The sequence below is a fragment of the Argiope bruennichi genome, chromosome 10 (assembly GCF_947563725.1).
Source record: "Argiope bruennichi chromosome 10, qqArgBrue1.1, whole genome shotgun sequence".
Classification (NCBI taxonomy): domain Eukaryota; kingdom Metazoa; phylum Arthropoda; class Arachnida; order Araneae; family Araneidae; genus Argiope; species Argiope bruennichi.
Window position 1 is genome coordinate 112,342,468 of NC_079160.1, and position 21,158 is coordinate 112,363,625.

The following is a 21,158-nucleotide window of genomic DNA, read 5'->3' on the forward strand; positions in this document are numbered from 1 at the left end:
AATTGCATTGTATAACCAACCCTAGAGGGTTTAATTGGGCCCTGGTGCTGAGAAACTAAATTTTTTAATCTTTGTGTAACATTCTTCTCTTCTCTTATGTTAAAAAAATTTAGGCGTCTAGAAATGACATTATAATCGTTTTTCTTTTTAGTGGGAGGAAGGGTACATGTGTCAGAATTGTACTTTTGAGATAAAATAATAGCTTGCACATAATGATGTCTCGGGTTCAATTCTCGATTCTTCTAAAGATTGAACGGCTCCCGTTTATTCGTCACTCTGCTTAACTAGTTTTGCTTCACAGACAAGCAATTTGAAAATCCAGCAGCTGCATATGAATATGAGACGTGCCTTTTGAATAATTGATAGGTAAATGCGAATCATAGGCCTTTTGATGTTATTGACCTTGGAGCTTTAAAACAGTTATTAATTATATTTATGTATGTTGTGGAAATCATCAAAACAGTAAAAAATTTAATATTTAAGGGCGTGGTCATGTGATGTAGGAAATCATTGAAATGTTTACTTTCTTATTATTGGCAGTGTTGGCAACAGCGCAGATGTAAATTTTAAATGACAATTAAATGGCTGGTTAAATAGAATTATGTTCCAAATAACAATATATTTATTTAATAATTTGAAGTAAACAATAAAATTTCATTATAGAATTCTCCATTTTATGTGAACAGTTGTTGCACAATGCAATAAAACTTATAATTTCACCTATTAGTGGATTTGGTAATTACTGTTTATTTTGGTATTCGTTTCCAGTATATATGTATTACAATTTGTTCTGACTTTCTAATTGTCGTCTAATAATTCTAAGAAAAAAATATATAAAATATTAATATTTTACCTTCATGTGTTTTTGTAATTCACTCCAATTTCAATTTAAAATGACAATTAAATAGTGCCATTCTGTTGTGCCTACCTAGTAAGAAAAACGCAACTAATCATCGATATTGATATCCAAAATTATTAGTTTTCTTTTTATGAATGCTTTACGTTAAAATTGTTGTCAGGTTGGCAAAAAAGAATCTATTACACAGATGTTATTATTATATTGATTGGAATTTTAAGTTCAGATAGTTTTATACATTTGATAAAATGCAAATTTAATTTGAAATATACTGCTAAACTTCCAATATTTTTATTGTATACCTTCATAATTTCACATTTGACATCATTATAACTCCTATAATTTTCTGTTGTCTTTTTTTCTATTTAGCCTTGATTTATTTCTTCTGAACTATTTTAAAATTCTGTTCCTGCAAACGAAATATAGAAATAAAAGCATATGTATCGGAGAAAGTATAAATGTCTTGTCAAGGTAAACTTCTAATAGTGTTCTCATTTCCTTGAAAAAAAATTGTATATGTAAACATTATGTTAAATAAATTGGTGATTTGCTGATTAGCGATCATGAAAATTTATTTAATTTCCTCTTAAACAAATATCCGATTTTTTGTTGGTGATCTTATTTAATTATAATGTACCTGGTTTTATTCTGACTTTGTCTAATGATAGTTGGATAAATATTTTATTAGTCATGCAGGCACTTTTCATTTTCTGAGTGTCTAGAAATAACAATCTATATATATATAAAAAAAAAAAAATTAACCTCAAAAATCATTTAACAAAACCTTTTTTTTAAACAATTTTGAACTTATGCTATATATAATTAGGTGATTAAGTACTGAACTGTGAAATTCTGATATCAACAGTACAACAAAATTGGTCATTTTTATTTCCTTATTTTGATATTCTTTTGCCGTGTTACTTATGCCATGTTAAATGGCATGCAATTTCTTTGTTTGTTTTCAAGATAGTCAAGCAAATATTGCTTTTTATAAATATATGTGAATTGTCTAAAAAGTTATAAAGATTTTATTTTTGTAGAGATATTTTGTAATATCTTATGGATATTCCAAGTGTAATTTCTTGCTATAATGCAGATATTTTGTTATTTTCAGAAACACTATGCATGAGCAGAATATTTCATTTGCTAGTATTGAAGAAGAAAAAGATTATTACAAGGCATTAGCTATTGAATATGAAAAAAAGTATGCCTTTTTTGATGAATTTTTTAAGGATAATTATTTGTAATTTACTTTTTAATGAGCATTTTGAATTTTCTTAAAAAGATAAATAATTAGACAATGTTGATTATGAAAATATACCCCATATATTTGTATTTTTTTTATATGTACTATCATAGATATTTTATTAAGGTAGTTTTTTTTTTTCTTCCTCTTTAATATAAACTACAACAGAAAAAAAAAGGGATAAAAATATACAATTTGTTTAAAATTTCAAGTGATGAAGTTCTTAATTTAGTTTAGTTATTTTTTTTCCCAAGTGTTATCTTGATAGCCTTGGCTTTTGTTTTTATCAGTTGCCTTTAAAAATATAATATGAGTACTATAAGTTAAATGCCATATAGATTTTTTTTTTTGTATAATCAAAATCCATAATTTCTTTCTTTTTATTTTATAAAATGCATTAATTGTTGCTTTAAATGCATTAATTGTTAACAACTTTACAACTTATATATTCTTTATGTCTTTGCATTTATTATATATCTCATATTTGTTAAACATACCACATATATTTGCTGTATTTCAAATTTAAAGAAAGAAAATGTTTTATTTATAATATACATTGATTTTGTTTTTAACTTTCATAATTACCAGATATGAAGAAACAAGATTAGAGCTTGAAGAATTTCAGGATAGTAGTCGTGAGCTTGAAGCAGAACTAGAAGCACAGTTGGAACAAACTGATGCACGAAATAGGGAGCTAAAAAGTCTTTCTGCTCGTCTTCAGTTGGAATGTGATTCCTTAAAAGTATGTCACCTATTGAAATATTATTTAAAAAAATTGTTAATGTATTAGAAAATTGATTGCATTTTAAAAATATTACGAAAGAATTTTACTAAAAACTCATTTTAATTTAGCACACTATTTAAAGATATTTCTGTATAAAATAGATTAATTGCATATTCCTACATCTCAGACTTTAAAATAAAAATAATGGAATTAATATTAAACTTTTATCTATGTCTCCTATTATATCTTTGTCTTACTGTAGATAAAATGTAGCTATAAATTTATTAAAATACATATGAAATTATTCTTAATGCAACAGTTCCTTTTTTGGGAACATGGGGATAAATCTTTTGCATTGCATATTAAATTTTTAAAGTTTTAAATAGTATTGGAATTTCCAGGTGATTGAATTTCTCTTTAATTGTAATAACTGTTAATTGTAAGTTTGAATTTTTTATTGCTTTTGTTCTTAACAGAATTCTAGTGCAATTGATATGATTTGTAATTAAATATTAAAAAAAAGTTAAAGAAATTGCATTTAAGAAAAATAAGTATCTTATTTTTTAGTATTTAGAAAATTAATATTTGTTTTAGTCATATCATCTTTTTAGTGATGTGAAGGAATTTTTCTTTTGTTGCTAATAATTGGAAACTAAACTAAAATTTTGCACAAATAGTTAGATTAGGATGAAATCACTTTTTTTTTTTTTTTTTTTTTTTTTTTGTCAAAGACCAAATCTTTTTTTTTTCCCCTGCCCCCTCCCCTCCCCAGATGACTTTTTTTTATGAAAGAGATTTGAAAAGTACCAATAATATTTTAAGAAAATAGTTTGGCTTACTAAATTGTATGATTGAAGCCAGTTTATTATTCATTGATACTTAAATATGTATATAATAACTGTTTCATTTGTAATATTTAGGTACCAGTGTATTATTAATAATGAGTGATCACTTGAGTAGTTGATTGTAGTTAATATATCTAGATATATATAATAATTACATTTATTAAGCATAAGTTTATTTCTTTGCATACATTTGCATTAAATATTATTGTAATACATTGTTTCATTTGTTTTCTTCTTAATATATTAAAATAAATCTATTGTTAAAATTTGTATAACAATAAAATGCTTTTTTATAAAGTTGAATCTTCAAATTGTCTTAAAAATCTTCCTTTTGGGGGATTGCATGGAAATATTTTAGTTCCTTATTTGAGGTTATTATGATTTCCTAAAAGTGTATTTTTTTTTTAATAAAGATTGGCATCTTACCTGTCAGCAATTTCAATTTTACTCTCAAAGAATAGTCTTCGGATTTTTTTTTTTTTTTTTTTTTTTGTCTTATTGATTTACCATTTATACCAGTATTCCCCTTCCTGATGTGATTAATAGGTATTATTCCATAAATGAAACCTTGATAAAACATTCTAAATCTATTGTGTAAGAATCATTACTATTTTGTCATTGTTCTAACCATTTCAAGATAAAAAATCATAAATTTAAATTTCTAATAAAATGATAATTATTGTATTTAATTTTTAAATTTATTTTAATACATTCTTTTTATTGCTGTTATGGCTATGGCCTTAGAAAAAGCTTAGAATTTTATTTCCCCCCCCCCCCAATCTGATTACATATAGACGTTCTAACTTCCCACTATGTAAAAAAAAAAAAAAAAAAAAAAAAAAAAAATTGGAATTCTTTACTATTTCTATAACTTTTTTTTTTTTTTAAGTATCAAAGTCATTTATTTTACTGATATATTTAAAAAAATTGACGGGAAAACCTTATAGTGGTTTTGGTTGTTTTGTAAAGCTTTAAATTTTCTTTGAATGAAAACTACTCAGCTTATTATATTTGCTTTGATTTAATTTTATGTAAAAAATAAATTGAAATTTTCCCCCTTAGGATAAGTTACAAAAAACACAACATGACAGTCAGAGTCAAATTGCTGACTTAGAAGATGAATTATCTCGTGTGAAAGCCACACGAGATGATTTACAGAAATATATTCGAGAACTTGAGCAATTAAATGATGATTTAGAGAGAGCAAAAAGGTAAGTTTTATCTTTGTTTCATATTAAATTTAAACTTTTATTTTGTTTCTTATTTAAAAAATTAATTGTAATTAAATAAGTACAGTTTTTTTTCTGAACTTTTTCAATTGTTGATTTGTCAATTTGTTTTCATTTTGATATATATATAATATGTTCATGTGCAATATTAATCATATAAAAATTATTTTGTATAAATTATAATGCAAAATATTTTATTTAAGTTATTAGTATTTGTTTTATAAATATTTAAAATTTTATCCACAAATACCAAAGTATAAGAAATGTATTATTGGATGTTTGAAGCAATTATTTAAATTCTTAATGAATTCAGAACTTTTGATTCACCCACTCTTGATGCTTTGGCATGATTTGTCATAGCATGAAGCTGCTGCTATTATCAAATGCTTATTTCATTTACTAGAAAAACTTTCCTTTCCTTCATTGAATACGAGCAGTGGACTTACGTTTTGTCATAAACATTTGTATTGCTACTTCAAATTTATCACTATTCAAAGTTTTATATTCTTTTTAATTATAATATTACTTATTTATAACATCCTAGAAATCACAGGTAGAGATGAGAAAAAAATTTAAGTGTCAGTAATTTTTTAATCTTATTAATGTTTTTAATTCTTTTATTAGGTTTTTAATTCTTTTATAAACCTAATAAAAAACATTTCCAAAAATATTTTTAAACATAAAAGTATATTTATTCAAAGTCTTATAATTGCTTAAAAACAGAATATTTATAATTTTTTAATTTAAAAAATCAATTAAAAATTGTTAAGATTTTAGGCAAAAATTGCATGGAAGTGAACTCTGTACTCTAAAAAGGAAATAGAATTTTAAAGTTAGTTTAAAAGTTATTGCTTGTGGAATAATTTGCTCCTAAGTGACTTCTCAATAATAAAATCTGCATGAAGTTTGCATGTGAATGCAAAATCCATGTTGAATGAAGTTTGTATTTTTGCAGTTATTCGGTTTTTTATCTTAAGTAATAAGAGTGCATTGTAGAATTTGGCTCAATTGTTTAGGAGATGTTGAACATAAATATATACATAGCCACAATAACTTTTATTTATGCAAAACTTTTGAAGAACAGTTGTCTTTACTTATAATTTATGGGATTTTTCTATTTCAGAGCTGCAGTTTCTTCTTTGGAAGATTTTGAATCGAGATTAAACCAGGTATCTGATAATTTAGTCATTTCTAAATAATAATTTTAAAGGCTAATTTATGATTATCTTTTTTCTTTTATGCATGAATGATGAGTCTCAATCTTGTTTTAAGGAAAGGGATGAAGAAAAAAAATAGTTAATGTGAAGCAACCTATATTTTTAATCTGTTAAAAATAGCGAAGGTCTAGGAATTTGTTTCTATAATTCCAGCTAATTTGTAAAATTGCAAAAATTAAAAAAAAATTAATCATTTGTGAAAATAAGTGCAATGAATTAATATTTTATAAACAATTATTTTTAAAAATATATAGATTTCACAAATTTATTGTATATTACTGCCTTTTTGTTTTTAATTCTAACTTAATTTGTTTTATTAGGCCATTGAAAGAAATGCCTTTTTAGAAAGTGAGCTTGATGAGAAAGAAGCCTTGAAAGTCACAGTTCAAAGACTCAAAGATGAATCAAGAGGTATAAAAAAAATTCTGAGTTTATTGAATAAGAAGCTAAGCTTTATATTAATGCATTCTGTGCTTACTGTTATTTCTATTTACCATCGATTTATAAATTTCATTTGCTATGTTTTTAGTGATTTCTTAAATCACAAAAAAAGGTTTTTTTTTTCTTCTTTTTTTAATTTATAACCTCTCTTCCCCCCCCCCCCTCTTTCCCTGGTGAGTTTTTATGCTGATTTTCTATCGTTTTATTATATACATTTTGAAATCATGTTTTTATTGTACCATTCCAATATTCACTTTGTATTTTTATTGCCTTTTTAAAAATTTGCGCGTAAATGTGTTGTACACTTGAAAGAAATCTGTATTTTTTTATTATTATTATTATTATTATTTTTTTTGTAACTTGAAATAAATTTGTATCTTTTTACTGTTGAAATCCGAAATTTTTTTCAGTAATTGCTTTTGATATTTTCTTATTTAAGCTTATTGTTATTCCGCTTACCATTACTCTGCTCCCAAGTTTTAAATTTTGAAACTGAAATTGTAGCATTTAAAAAAATCTTTTTGGATATAAGAAGAAATATATACATGAATGAAAAAAAAATTATAATTCTATTCCAGATTTAAAGTTTTCAATATAAAAAAAGGAAAATTCCACGTTGTGACAATCATCTTCTCAATGAATAATATATGAATTTTGAAGAATACTTCATTGTTTATTATTTTTTATTAATTTTGTATTGGAACAATACTTAATTTTTTTAAATGTTAATTTTCTCTCTAATTTTTTAAATATTATGCCTCTACTCTTCTATCCCTATATATATAAAAAAAAATATTCAGGAAGTGAATAAATGATTTATGATGATAGTATATAGTTAATGAATATAAACACAAATCTGCTAAATAAAAAAATTTATAATATAATTTTACATAATTATAGTTTATAATTTAACAGAGTGGAAAAATAACAAATGGCATTATTTCTCGATAAATTTAAAATGCTTTCTTAAGTTTTTTTTAGTGTATAAAATTTTTTGAGTGTTTTAGTTATGCATGAGTGTTTAGTTAGTACTACATTATTTGGTATTCCTCTTTCTTCAGTAATTTTGTTTTTCAGATTTGAGGCAAGAGATGGTTGCTCATCAAAGGCCAGTATATGAAAGAACTTTCAGTGAAGATAAACCGGACCATGTTAAAGTTGTTGTGGATTCTAACAAAATAAAATCAGAGCTGGAGAATCTGCCAGAGGTTCCAACAAAACGTATGTTCTAAAATTTTTTTTTTTTTTTTTTTACTCTTTAAAATATATTTTGATATATAGTATATGTATAATGAATAAAACAAGAGTCTCAGTAAGATTTATCTGAATATTTGAAAAAATTTCATGCACAGAATTGTTGAGCTCTTGTTTTTGAAGTAAGGAAATGATTTCGATTTGAATTTGTGAAATATTAAGTAGTAAATTTTCAAAAATAATGATAATAATTTTTTTAATGCATGTTTATCATTTAACAAAAATAAATTCATTTAAAAATTTGAAGTAATGAGAAAAAATGTTTATTATTCACACATATCACAAATATTTATTATTTATTTATTATTATTTTTCACATATATTCAGTATTTAGCAAATAAATATAATTCATAATTTTTTTGAATTAAGTTTGCATTGTGCAGAATAAAGAAAGTGCTGAAATTTAATTTGGACGACATTAAAAAAAGGACTCCATAAATTATGATAGTTAATTTACATAGATTGAAGTTGTTTACATCATTTTTCACAATTTTAAGAATTGTCTTCCTGATTTAATGATGAACTTCAACAGCTTTGTGCATCTTCTTCTCAAAGGATAAATATGGCTTACTGCTTTAGAGAAGGGATGCCATGTCTTCTTGTGATATAGTAGAGAATTATATCCGTTACATAAACAAATAAAATGATTTTATTAACGAATTATACAAACAATTATAGTGGTTGAATTTGAATGAGATTTTGTTCATGTTTCTAATGTTCTTATACATTGAACATAATGCAACCTATTTTGATTTTAATCGTAGTTTAAGAAAAAGCTGTGATGAATATGAGTATTTTTTTTTTATTTAAAAAAATAAATTTTGCTTATGTATAATTATTTATATAATTTATTTTCTACTGAGTTAAATTTTTTTCTTTATTTAACCACCTTTACATCATTTAGTGCTTTTTTTTTAATGTATTCATATGTAAGGATAAAAATTAATTTTTGTCAGGTGAAGTTTGGTATTTATTGTGATTTAATTTTTAGTAGTATATGAGGACTAAATTTCAATTCTAAATATTAATATAATTTTTTTTAATTATTTGTTTTCTTGAAGAAATATTTTTAAAAAAATTGCTCTAAATTGAAATTGAAAATTATAATGCTGAAAACGAAATTTCTTCATTTACAGGTCTCAGCCAACTGAGCTCCTCCTCACCACTTACTCCGTCATCACGAATATCAGCTTTAAATATAGTAGGAGATCTACTGAGGAAAGTTGGGGTGAGTATTAAAATCATTTCATCAAAACATTTTCTTTGCATGAAATGAATGCTTTTATGTATTATTTGTTTCTTTTTTTACAAAGCTTTGTATTATTCATATCCTTTAGGCTGTAGTTCAAAGCACAAAAACGCAATTTTCTTGGATAAAATTTTTATAAAAGATCCATTCAATAGTTTAAATTTCTAAAGTGTACAGATTAATTATAAATTTCCATGTATTTTTACTCATAATAAAGATAAATGTATGTTTGTGTGCACGTGTTGGTCCTTATGGGCTAGATTGTTTGACCTAGAGCTATCAAACTTAAAACATATATACTGTGGAAGGTGGGAATCTATACCTTCGAGTGATTGTTTTTAATTTTAATTAAAAAATTTATTAGCAAAAAATTAAGCAAAATTTTGGTGTTTTATAATGATGACTTTCGAAAATATTACAGCACATAAATGATTTTTATATTACATTTTACCTGCTTTTGGTAATTGAAAATAATATTTAAGTGGAAAGCTTAAAATTCAGATTTGCTGCTATCAGAAATAGGACATATAAGCCAAAATTAAATTATAATCATAGGGAAATTGTAATTTGTTATAATTATAAGCACTGTTTGGTTAAATATTATTGTATGAAAATAAATTATAAAATCATCTTTTCCTGCCAGCAATCCATTAATATAAGAATGTGGAGTTTTCTTTAACTAGAAAAGAATAGTTATGTACATAAAAATTACAATTTCATTCAGCATTTATAAACTCAAATATAACTTTTTCATTACTTTTGATATTTGGGTAGATAAAGAAATTTTATTTGTAAATTTTTACTTCAAATTATGTTTTTATGAAATTTTTTATATTTTCTATTAGTATTTAAATAGCATGTTAATAGGATTAAATATTTTTCTGTACGATATTTTGCTGACATGAAAAATTTATCTGCTCCTTCAAAAATTTAAGATGTATTCATATTTTCAACTTTAATGGAAATAAATTTATATTTTTAAAACCTTATATCAAAATAAAACTGAAAATTAAAGTATATACTCATTTATAATGTACTAGCTTTTACTCACAACTTCGTTTGCGTGGAAATTTGAATGTGTATGTATGAGAACTGACGGTCTGATCAACACTCGGCAGTATCTGCCTGCGAGCAAAGCCACCCATCTCCACCTGATTGCCGCAGATGTCTTGCAGGCTGCAGTTTAATGCCTCTAATGCATGCTTGTGCAACATTGTGCACTCGTCCCATACTATTAACTTGTACTGCTGAAAAATGACTCCCCGATCATTTTGGTGATGTTGCATGTTGGGATATGTTCACTTGTAAGACTAAGCTGCAATTTGAAAACGGAATGTTCAGTATGGCCACTGTTAAGCAAAGTTGCAGCAATGCCCAAGGAAGATACAGCCAGAGCTATATTGCGGTCCTTGCGGAGTTTGGCTGGCAGGAGATTTAGCACAAACGTCTCTACCCATACCCACTGGTGCGTCAAGAAAGAATAATCCCTCCTCTCCATTATTTACTCGGTTCAGAATCGTCTCGTAGATTTGACGCTGCTTGGAAAGTAGCAAGTAGTTTGTAAGTTCAATGTAATTTTCAACAAACTATTTGAAATAAAATAAACATGATACATAACATTCTCTCAAAAAATGAATGCAAGAAAAAACGTAAATGAGATGTTGCATAAACAGCGAAAAATATTCTATACTTAAGACTAAACAATTCTATTTTTTGTATTCATATTTTTAAAAAATGTTTTTTCAGCAAAAAAATTTTTTTTTATGAATTAATTACTGATATTTCACATTAAAGCTCAAATTTTAGGGTATATGACTGAAAATAAGAGAAGTGCATTGAGCTTCTAAAATAAAATGAATTATATGCCTATCAAGATTTGAGCATGAAAATTTCTTGCTGAAGAACCATTATACAAAATTATGTCAAATATTAATTGACAGTTTTAATAACTGTTAATCTAGGAGAATCTTGTTGTGTGCCACAGGTGGCTAGTATTTGTATAGATTAAATATATATTAAATGCAATAGATTTACATAGCAGCTTGATGTATAACGTATTTATTGAAAAGATATTTTGTGGAATATTTTAATAATAATTCAACGTGGTTGAGCTGAATTTATTTTCTTAACAGTTTTTCAGTGTGTCTAATTTTAAGCAGTCATGTGGTTATTATATATAATATTTTTGTAATTTCATTATTTTATAAATCTGTTGAAAATTATATGACGTATTTCAATAGACGAAATGTTTTTAAAATCTCCATTTATACCAAATTTGTATTCTAGTATATCTAGTAATTAGTAATATATGTCTTACAGGCATTGGAGTCCAAACTAGCCTCTTGCCGAGCCTATGTAAAAGAAAACTCTCCAAAATCGGAAAAAGAAGAATTTGAAAAGAACTCTTCAGTGTATGTTCAAAATTTTTGCTTATGTGCTTTATTTTAAATTTCTTTTTTTTTTATAATTTAAATATAAATTCTTGGGGATATTAAAGTATTATAATTATTAGAATTCGAAAATGGGACAGTGATATCCAAAATACGACATTTGATCAAAATTTGTGGGAAAATATTTCATTGTGATTAAATAATTTTTACTAATAATTGATTGTGTGAAAGGCAGTTAATATATTCAGCAGAATAAAAGAATAAAGTGTATATGTGTTTGTTTATAGAATATGAATTTGGATAAGCTTTGGAAAGTAATAATTGGAGTAAGCCACCATTCTACAGACATTTTGTTGAAAGAAGCTCTTTACATCAAAATTTTTTTTATACATCTAAAGTTTTAAAATGATGAAAAAATAAATTTATAAAGATTAAATGAGATGGAAAGGTTAAGAATTTTTTAGAGGAAATAATGCACAAGTTAATTAAGTTAATGTATTAAGGAAATAATACATGAGTTGTTGATTTTAAATCAATAGAATTAGTTCCATTTTTTTTAATGTTCCGCATTTGAGAGTTTTATTTATTTTTATTACTTAAAGCTAATATTTTATCCATTTCTCCATGAAGGGAAACAATATTTCTGGTTTCAATTTATTAATCACCTAATGAGTATATATAATTTGTTTACTCATATCTCATTATCAATAAAACTTGACAAAAAGTCTATTTGATTATTTTTTTGTAAATGAATTAAATTTTTGCTTGTATATTTTTTTAATGTAAAAATAATGTTTTCAATGGTGGAAAAGAAATGAACAATTAGCTCTTACATTTAATTTTCTTTACAGGCAATCAAAGCACTTAGTCAACAAAGGATCATCTCTTTCCAGTCAAGATTGCATCAGCTTGACTGCATGAGTAATCTCTGTCCCTTTAGATTTGATGTGCATTTATTTTAGTTAAATAACTGATCCACCCACAAAAGAAAAATAATCCTGTCACTTTTTAGTGAATTAAAATGTTTTCATCAAAAGCTTGTGCTATTTCAGAATTGAAGAAATCTTGTATTCAATGAAGACAAAAATTTAGGAAATTCTGATAGTTATTGGCTAAGAAAAGAATTGTTACAAATTATATAATATTATAAAGTAAAAATGTCTTATCCATTTTATTTGCTTTTAAAGACAAGAATAATGTATTGCTATTGTAGTTATATATGCTTTATTCAGTTATTTAAATTAAAATATACATTAATATATAAATATATATATGATTTTTCATTATTTTAAATTATTGATTTTATTCAATATTTTATTAAATCCATTTCAATGTATATATTTTTATTTTGGTATTACAAATGAAACTATTTAACAAAATGTAACTATTGAAAATCTTATTTTAAAAATTCTAAAAGTTCTCAAGATGACATTTACTAATTATTTTTTGAAGTAAGGACGAAGGATTTTTTAAAATTAATTCTTTAATAAGCAGTTATGAAACATTATGAATAACACTATGTAGAAATATAAAATCCAATAGTTTAAAAGTGCCTTCAGTACACTATATATTCAAACTAATAAAATCAGTACAATATCTATTTCCACTGCTTGGTAAATTTTTATCTCATAATTTTAATACAAAGACAAAGAAAAAATTTTTAACCTCAAAATAGTAACAGATGTATTTCAGCATTTACTGACATATCTTCAGTTATGTTTTTCTGTCTGCTTATATCTGTCAAATTTTTATTTAATTATATTTAAAAATCTTCTTGGAGAAAAAAAAATGTGAAATATTTTTTTATGTGAAGGAAAAATCTTGTATATAATTCAAAATTTATATAGGGTTTAAGGTTGGTTTATTTTTTTGTAAATTTGGTCTGGTTAAGATTTATATTGGTAATAAATCTTGTTTAAGTTATCCTTTCTCTCTTTTTTTACATTGTGAAATGCCTTGAAATGTTTTTAATATGCACATGCCATTAAGTTTCTTAGGATTTACTACAAACAACTGCACTTGAAATATTACTTGTATTTGGTTAATAATGTATGCTTTAAATTTATAATTGTCATTTATTTTCACAAATTTTTAAAATATTTAGTATATTTTTGTGTTTAAATTTAATGGCATATCAAAAAAAATTATTACATAATGTTCAGTTTAACATTACAATTAAAGTTTGTAGTTACTATTTAGGTGTATTTATGCAACCTAGTAAAAAGAAACCTAATCAAATTGTAATGAAGGTTACATGATTTAATTTGAAAAAAGTTGATATTACCTAACTCAATCAAAAATTGAAAAGAAAACTTTTGTGTTGCTTTTTTTTTTTTCTTTTTTAAATAAAGATTTTCAAAAGTCACTATTTAAGATTTATTTATGTCAGTGAATATTTGTTAAATCATTAATTTTGTTTTTTGTTAAACGTGATTGTACATTTAAATATATTTATTATATATCATTGATTCCTGTTATATTTTTGTTTTAAGTGTTCATTATATTTATAATGCCTTTGTATAAAGTAGTATTAAAACAAAGAACTTGAAAGATTATTATTATTATTATTATTTGCACTTTTCATCCGTCATGTGTGATGGTTGCAACACTGAAAAATAAATACTTTTTGGAGAAGGAAATATCCAGAATTTTAAAAATTTAGAATAATAGTAATTAATAGTTAATGTTATATTGTAGTCTTTATAATATGTAACTTATAAATGCTATTAAGATATTTTTAATTTAGTGAAGACTTAATATCTTATTTAAAAGTTGATTAAAAAACATGAATATTAATAAATATATTTCTAATTGTAATTTTACATTTTATGATGTGTATAGCACTGAAACTGTGTTTAATTTTAACTGTAAAGTACAAGAATTGTTTTATTATTTAATAATTAAAATAATTTTCATTTTGTTAATCAGATGTATAATTTCAGCATTAAAATTTCTCTGGATAAAATTTTCTGTGTTTTTTCTGTGTTTCAATTGTGTAAAACACTACTGATATGAAAGTCATACTCAAAATAATTTGTGATGAAATGCTAAATAAAATATTTACAGTCGAGATTTGATTTGAGAACTGAAGTTTTAATCTGAAATGTAATTTTTTAGGTAAAGGAAAGGAAAAAAGAAGAAAGTGATAAATATATATTATGGAAGTATTGTGTTTGAGATTTTAATGAGCATATTTAAAATGGATATTACAAAAAGCACTTATTGCAAGACAGATCATATGCACGTTATTTAAGATTAATAAATAATTTTTAATATTCCATATATATTTTAAGAACAAAAATTTAATATAATAATACTGAAACTTAGCATTTGAAGAAGGCAACTTGCATATTAATGTCTTTTTGTACAATCCTCCAAAAAAGGTATTTTGTCAAATCTTGTTGTTTGGGATGAGTGTTGTTATGTAGCTTCTTATATAAATTGGTATGCATCAATAAAACATGCAAATTCATAACATAGTATGCAAGAAGAATCAAAATGAAGGTTATTGAAAAATTCTGGCTGTCTTAGTATCTGATTCTTATCTTCCTTTAAAAAATAAAGTTAAATAAGTAATTAAAATTTTCTAATGCTTGATCAGGATTGCTGTGTTCTGTAATCAGTTGCTAATATCAGACTCTAACAGAAACTAACATAGCATCTAAACTTGAATTAGAGTTTATTAATGCTTTTTAAGTTTTCTAATGCTTACAAATTGTAGATGTATCATGTATAAAAGTCTAAGAAACTATAGTGATGAAAAGATTTTGGATCTTAAAAGTCATATATATATATATATATATATTTAGATCTAAATACATCCATTTGCAAAGAATTAGATATTGGAGAATAAATAGAAATGTATCATATTTCTGCCTATTATCTGTCTTATGCATGCAATTAGTATGTCTAATTTCCTAGGGTTTTTTTTTTTCTTATAACTTTAAATGAGCAATTCTTATAAATATATTTCATTTATCTCGGAAATAGCTCTAACGATTTGGATAAATTATTTAGATAAAGTTTTTGCTTTTTAAGTTTATTTATATGTCTGTCTTTCCTGAAAAAAAATGCAATTTTACACACACACACAAATTATAACTGATTATTAGAGCCTTTTTCTATCTGCTTTCATTCAATTTCATAAAGTGCAATCTCGAAAATTTTTGTGGTATTTGCATTGTTGCCATAGGTTGATAGCCTCCTGGCACCACAAAATTTTGTGAGATGGTGCTATATGACATAAACCGAATACGAATATGTTCGACTCGCATCCAATAGCAACAATGCAATTATTATGCTAACCAATTCGAATAATATGTAAAACTAAATACATTCATGATTTTTTTTATTTAAATGACCAGTTCACATCTAGGTCAGATAGAAAAATATTCATATGTAATCAGTATGTGATTGGTATTTAAATATTTTCTCCGAAAAAATACGGTTTTAGAAAGGGGTAAAAAAAAAATGCTGGGTGAAGTTTGGTTTTCCAGATATTGTCATATGTTGCTGATATAAACACATTTTAAAATTTTGTATAATAAGATTCTTTGCAATTCCAATAGATATGGCTGAGATGCCTTTTTAAAAAAAAACGAAATTGAGATAATTTATTCTTTATCAATTTATAGATAGTATAATGATCTCAACTTGCAAAATGGCTGTTCAAGACTTAAATTTTAATATTGAGAAACTTAATTTTACACCAGCAATAAATTTTTGCAAATATATTTTTTCACTTAAAATTTAGAATAATATCAGCAAGGAGGATAAGAAAGCACAATTTTTATTGTGTTTTATTATTATTATTCAAGTTTTCTCCTTGTCTAATTCTTGGTAATAAAATGTATATTCATGGCAAAAGGAAATTTATATTATGTCATTGTAAACAAAATTTGAAAATTGTCATTCCATATAAAAAATGTTACTCAAGAAAACTTTGTAGGTAGTTTGCAACTTCTTGCTCTTGTTTTTAATACTTTTTACTATGTTTGGATGGTAGCTTTTAGTAAATTAAAATTTTATTTTCATGTTTAATTAACTTCTTTTCAACAAGCTTTTAAAGTGTAGTTTTATGACTTTTATATCTGTAAAGATGGAATTAAGGAAACTCTTTATGTATTAAAATTCTGAAATTTTGTCCATTTGTTTACAATGACAGTATATTTTGAAAATATTTTCTGAATTATAAGTTAATCAATTAATTTTTGATTCCATATCAGTGATGCTGATAATAATGTTAATTAGTGCCAATGCTTTATAATATAATATTTATAATGATAAATTATTAAATGTATTAGACACATATAAAGAAGAAAGAAAGTTTTGAAAAACACTTTTATATTGATAAACTAAAAACAAGATTTTTTAAAAAAGATGAAATATATCAAAACAAATGTAATATACCAAAAATAATAATAAAGAAAATTAACTATTGTGAATATCACAAAGAATAATATTAATCATTTATTAAAATTATAGAATTGTGATTAAAATTCCAGTTTACTTGGAATACTTCAATTGGTATCTCCTAAATGTGCAATTTCATCATGTTCATATTTATTGATAAAAAAAATAATATATTGCAAAATAGAAAAATATTTTTTTATTACAAAAGTATAAGATACGAGAACAAAGGTATTCTAAGCAACTTGAAATTTTAATCACTTAAAATGATACTTTTAATGAATGGTTAGGGTTTTTCTTTACACTATTAAGTGTGGCTTAATTTTTTATTGTACTGTTTTCATTACTTCATATTTTTACAATTTTGTTTTGATATTCATATTTTAGTTAAAAAGATATTTTCTATCTAAGCTGCCATAATAACTTATTTTTGTTGGTAAAAGTCAATAATATTTTTTATCTGTTTTATAGAAAATATGACTAATGTTTAAAAAAAAAAACATCCTGCTTGAAGATTTTTCAAATGTAGGAAAGCAATCTTCTAAATTGGAAATTGTCGAAATTTCTAGTCCATTTCTTTTCAATTGTTCAAAATAGAAAGTTAAGGAATTCATAACAGTTTTGTTATACATTATTTTTTTTGACAATTCTGGATTTGATATTAATTAAATAATTTTTAATAATTTAATCTATAACTTTTCTTCATTTGGCAATGAGACGAGTGTTTAGACAGCTGATAAGGTAGCATTTTGTTATCAGAAGAATTCGGTAATTGATGGCAGGTTTTGGAGTTGAGAGGAAGTCATTTTTCTATAAAATTTATGATTGCTATCAAATGGTCACTTTTTTTGTATTATTCAATTTTTGAGTTGTCAAAGCATAAAAAATAAAAATGCCACAAGAGTTGATCAAAAAAGCGATGCAAACTTTTATTATTGTACAAATAAGGCTTTAGTATTAATGAAAGAGAAAATTTAGTAGAAATCTAACTAAAAATGGTGTTTCTAAATTTTTGAAGAAAGAAACTCAGTCGGTAGAACCCAAATTGGTTAAAAACAGGAAAAGGTGCATAATAACATGAGTAATTGAAAGACTGTATCTATGTGATAAAAGAAAATCACATTGATATAATTTATCAAGGACTGCCATTTCAGCAAAATTCAATGTATTTGAATGCAATGCTTTAGGATGCTACAGATGTAATTCTAAATGTGAAAATTCTACACACGCACACAAAAAGAAATCTGAAGCAAATTTTGGACAGATTAAACTGGACAAAAACACAAAATAACTGTATGGTGTAATTTTGAATCAGGAAACGAAAATCTCACTATTTGATAGCAATGGCATAAAATATGAAATGAAAATAATAGAAGATTTTTATTTTGGTTATCTTACACCTTTTAAATTCCAGTAAGATTTGATTTGAAACCAGAATGTTTTTGACTAATCATAATATAAATGTCTAAAAATTCATTAATTAAATACTCATTCCTAAACTACTGTCTTCCGCATGTGATATTTACTCAAATAACAGAGGAATTTATATTTCAAAAAGGTTCTCTATGTTAAAGGTTCAACTCTATTATTATATAATTTTGTCATCATATATTAAAAGTGGTTTCAATACAATTATGTTTAGATATGAGAATGGTTTAGGAACAGTCAGATCTTAACCCAATCCAAAATTTACAAAGCAGTATAAAAAAATTATTGCATGGAAGCAGACAAGCCATAAAATTTAAACATTTGAAGTAATAATCCTTTAAATTTATCACATTACAACAGCTGAAAGCCTTAAGGTAACTGTGAATTGCACAAAAAGGCACTGCAAGAAAAGTAATGCTAAACATTACCCAACTAAGTATTTACAAACATAAGTGAAATATTTTTGCATATATCATTATTCCTGTGCTTTATTTCTTCTTTACTACTGCTAGTTCAATACAAATATCTATAATAAAAATATTAAATTCTTGCTTAAATCATCTTAAATAATTTTATGGTATCTCTGAATAAAATTGCTGCTAAAATTATCAAATTTCAAAAAATGCTTCCTTTTCTAAAGGTTTCCACAATTTTAGTCACTACTATAGATTTTCTCACAAATTATTAGTAAAAATTTATTCAAAAATGTGTTTATTAGTTTTATTTAATTTAAGGTCTTCTGATTTAAATAATTTTGAAAATTCAAAATAATACAATTGATCTAAAAAAGTGTACTCCAGAAAAGTAAGTAAAAATTTCATCTTACTATTCTTCCCCAGAAGTTCTTGTACAACAAACAAACATTGTATACACTTTCTGTTTTATATTATTTTTATTTATAATAAAGATGAATGTGTATATGTCAGGGCTGCCACTCTATAGGACAGACTAACCTAGAGCTATCAAATTTAGCCCAAATATACTTTTATGGGTGGAAATGTGCACATCAGAGTAATTTCTTTTTAAATTTTTATTAACTGGAAAATAAATTTTATTTGACAATTTTGATGTTTTTGCATGATAACTTTTGAAAATATTCAACAAAAAAATAATATCTACACTATTTTAAGGTTCAAAGAATTATCTTTTCAATTATGCCAATTTAGTTGTTGTAAAATACTTTAGTCTAAATTTAAATAATTTTTGATTATATTTCATAATATTTTTATTGTTGTGAATAAAATGCAAATCATTTTAGTTGTTTCATTAAATATCTGATTATGTGATTTTCTTCTATTGTCGAAAGCTAAAGAGGGATTCAATTTAATAGCTATGTAGTTTACAAAACATATAAAAAATTGATGTTACAACATTACAAAATTTATAAGATAGATGAATTGCATAGTTACATTTTTAATACCAGATTGATGTCATAGGAACTGGAAATATGGACATAAGAAAATTTTATATACAAAATGAGCAGGACATGTGTTATATACATTTTATACTTTATTTGTACATTTTATATATAATTAAAGTAACACGTCTTTAATGTTAGGCAATTTCACAGTAATTTGGACATAAGAATTTTATCTAAACAATTAAATAAAAGTGAAATTAAATAAAATCAATGTCTCAGGGGTAATAGATGACAAATATGTGTACATAAGAAAACTGCACTTCTTTACATGACAATCGTTTTCGCTCTTGAGTTTTTATATTTTAACTAACTTAATCTTCATACTGCCAACTTGGTAACTTTTATACACTACTTTGTCAACTCTTATTTACTTTAAATAAAAAAAGAAAACAAAAACTTTGTAAAAAAAATCTTGGTTTACTGAGATTTAATTTCATACCATCAAAATATAATTTATTCAATTAGGAAGCTCCAAACTTTTACTTATTACACTAAAATGAATTAACACTTACAAGTTGAATAAATAATAGTTAAACTTATATTAAACTGAACATAATAAAGAAAATCAGTAAATTTTACATTTCAATTCATTAAATATTTAATTTTTTCACACACTCATTATTACAGGCATAGTTTTATTAAATGACAAATTAGACGTCTTATTTATTGTAAAGTTCTTTGTATCCAATAAAGCTGATTTCATTTTTCAAGATCATGTAACTTATGACTTTATACTTTTAATACTGAAAATTAATTTTACTAAATTTAGATAATAGCCATGTACTCATGAAGTTAGGTTATCATTATGTATGATGAATAAGATATTTGGAAATATAACTATTAATAATAGCCAGAAATAGATGTAATAATATAATTGAAGTGTGGGTTGAAGTGTCTTATATGAAAATATAATTTTTTTTGCTATCAAAACATGGAGTTGATTTAAAACAAATTAATATTTTTCCAACAATGTGGCAATAACTGAAACTTAAATATGTCAAGTCAAGTAACAAACTTGCAAGTCATGCATTCTTATCATTTCTATTTAAACAAATAGTGTTAACATTTATTTCTGGTTGCAAATGCTATCGCTTTAATAATAATAAAAAAAATCAATATCTTTGTTTCAAATGATGAATGTAAGATGCTGACCAATTTTTTGAATGATATTATTGTGCATGCTGAAAAGTTCTAAGATGCACAACTGCGAAATACAAGTGCAGAATTTAATAACATGTAAAAAATATAACTGTAAAACTCTTCCAAGAAATTAAACTCCAAATTCTTATAACTTAATGAATATTTATTTAAAAATAAAAAGAGCTAAAAAAAATTCACTTGAACATGTATTTTGCATTATCTTTCCGAGTCCAAAAGGGTAAATGAATTTATCTATAATGTTACAAGATAGAAATAGCATTGGATGTTATATAAAGAAGCAAAATACAAA

The 21,158-nt window shown here is 24.4% G+C and overlaps 1 protein-coding gene across 2 annotated transcripts; it reads left to right on the forward strand.

Moving 5' to 3' along the window:
• Positions 1–545: 545 nt before the first annotated feature.
• On the forward strand, positions 546–12,662 carry LOC129988806 (nuclear distribution protein nudE homolog 1-B-like). Of its 2 annotated transcripts, none has more exons than XM_056097078.1 (10): positions 546–735; positions 1,971–2,060; positions 2,691–2,844; positions 4,734–4,882; positions 6,024–6,069; positions 6,438–6,528; positions 7,636–7,779; positions 8,949–9,040; positions 11,381–11,472; positions 12,303–12,661. In XM_056097078.1, the coding sequence occupies exons 2-10, from the start codon at positions 1,978–1,980 to the stop codon at positions 12,370–12,372; spliced, it is 921 nt and encodes a 306-aa protein (XP_055953053.1). In that variant the 5' UTR covers positions 546–735; positions 1,971–1,977; the 3' UTR covers positions 12,373–12,661. The 2 variants fall into 2 exon arrangements, with proteins under 2 accessions (XP_055953053.1, XP_055953054.1); XM_056097079.1 differs by lacking the exon at positions 546–735 and adding an exon at positions 1,266–1,327 and having other exon boundaries at positions 12,303–12,662.
• The last annotated feature ends 8,496 nt before the right edge of the window (positions 12,663–21,158 follow it).

Excerpts from the sequence above, each read along its gene's own strand:
- LOC129988806 (XM_056097078.1), top strand. The coding sequence starts at position 1,978 with ATGCATGAGCAGAATATTTCATTTGCTAGTATTGAAGAAGAAAAAGAT. Across the intron at positions 4,883-6,023 it reads GATTTAGAGAGAGCAAAAAG|AGCTGCAGTTTCTTCTTTGG; the intron begins GTAAGTTTTATC and ends TTTCTATTTCAG. Across the intron at positions 6,529-7,635 it reads ACTCAAAGATGAATCAAGAG|ATTTGAGGCAAGAGATGGTT; the intron begins GTATAAAAAAAA and ends TTTGTTTTTCAG.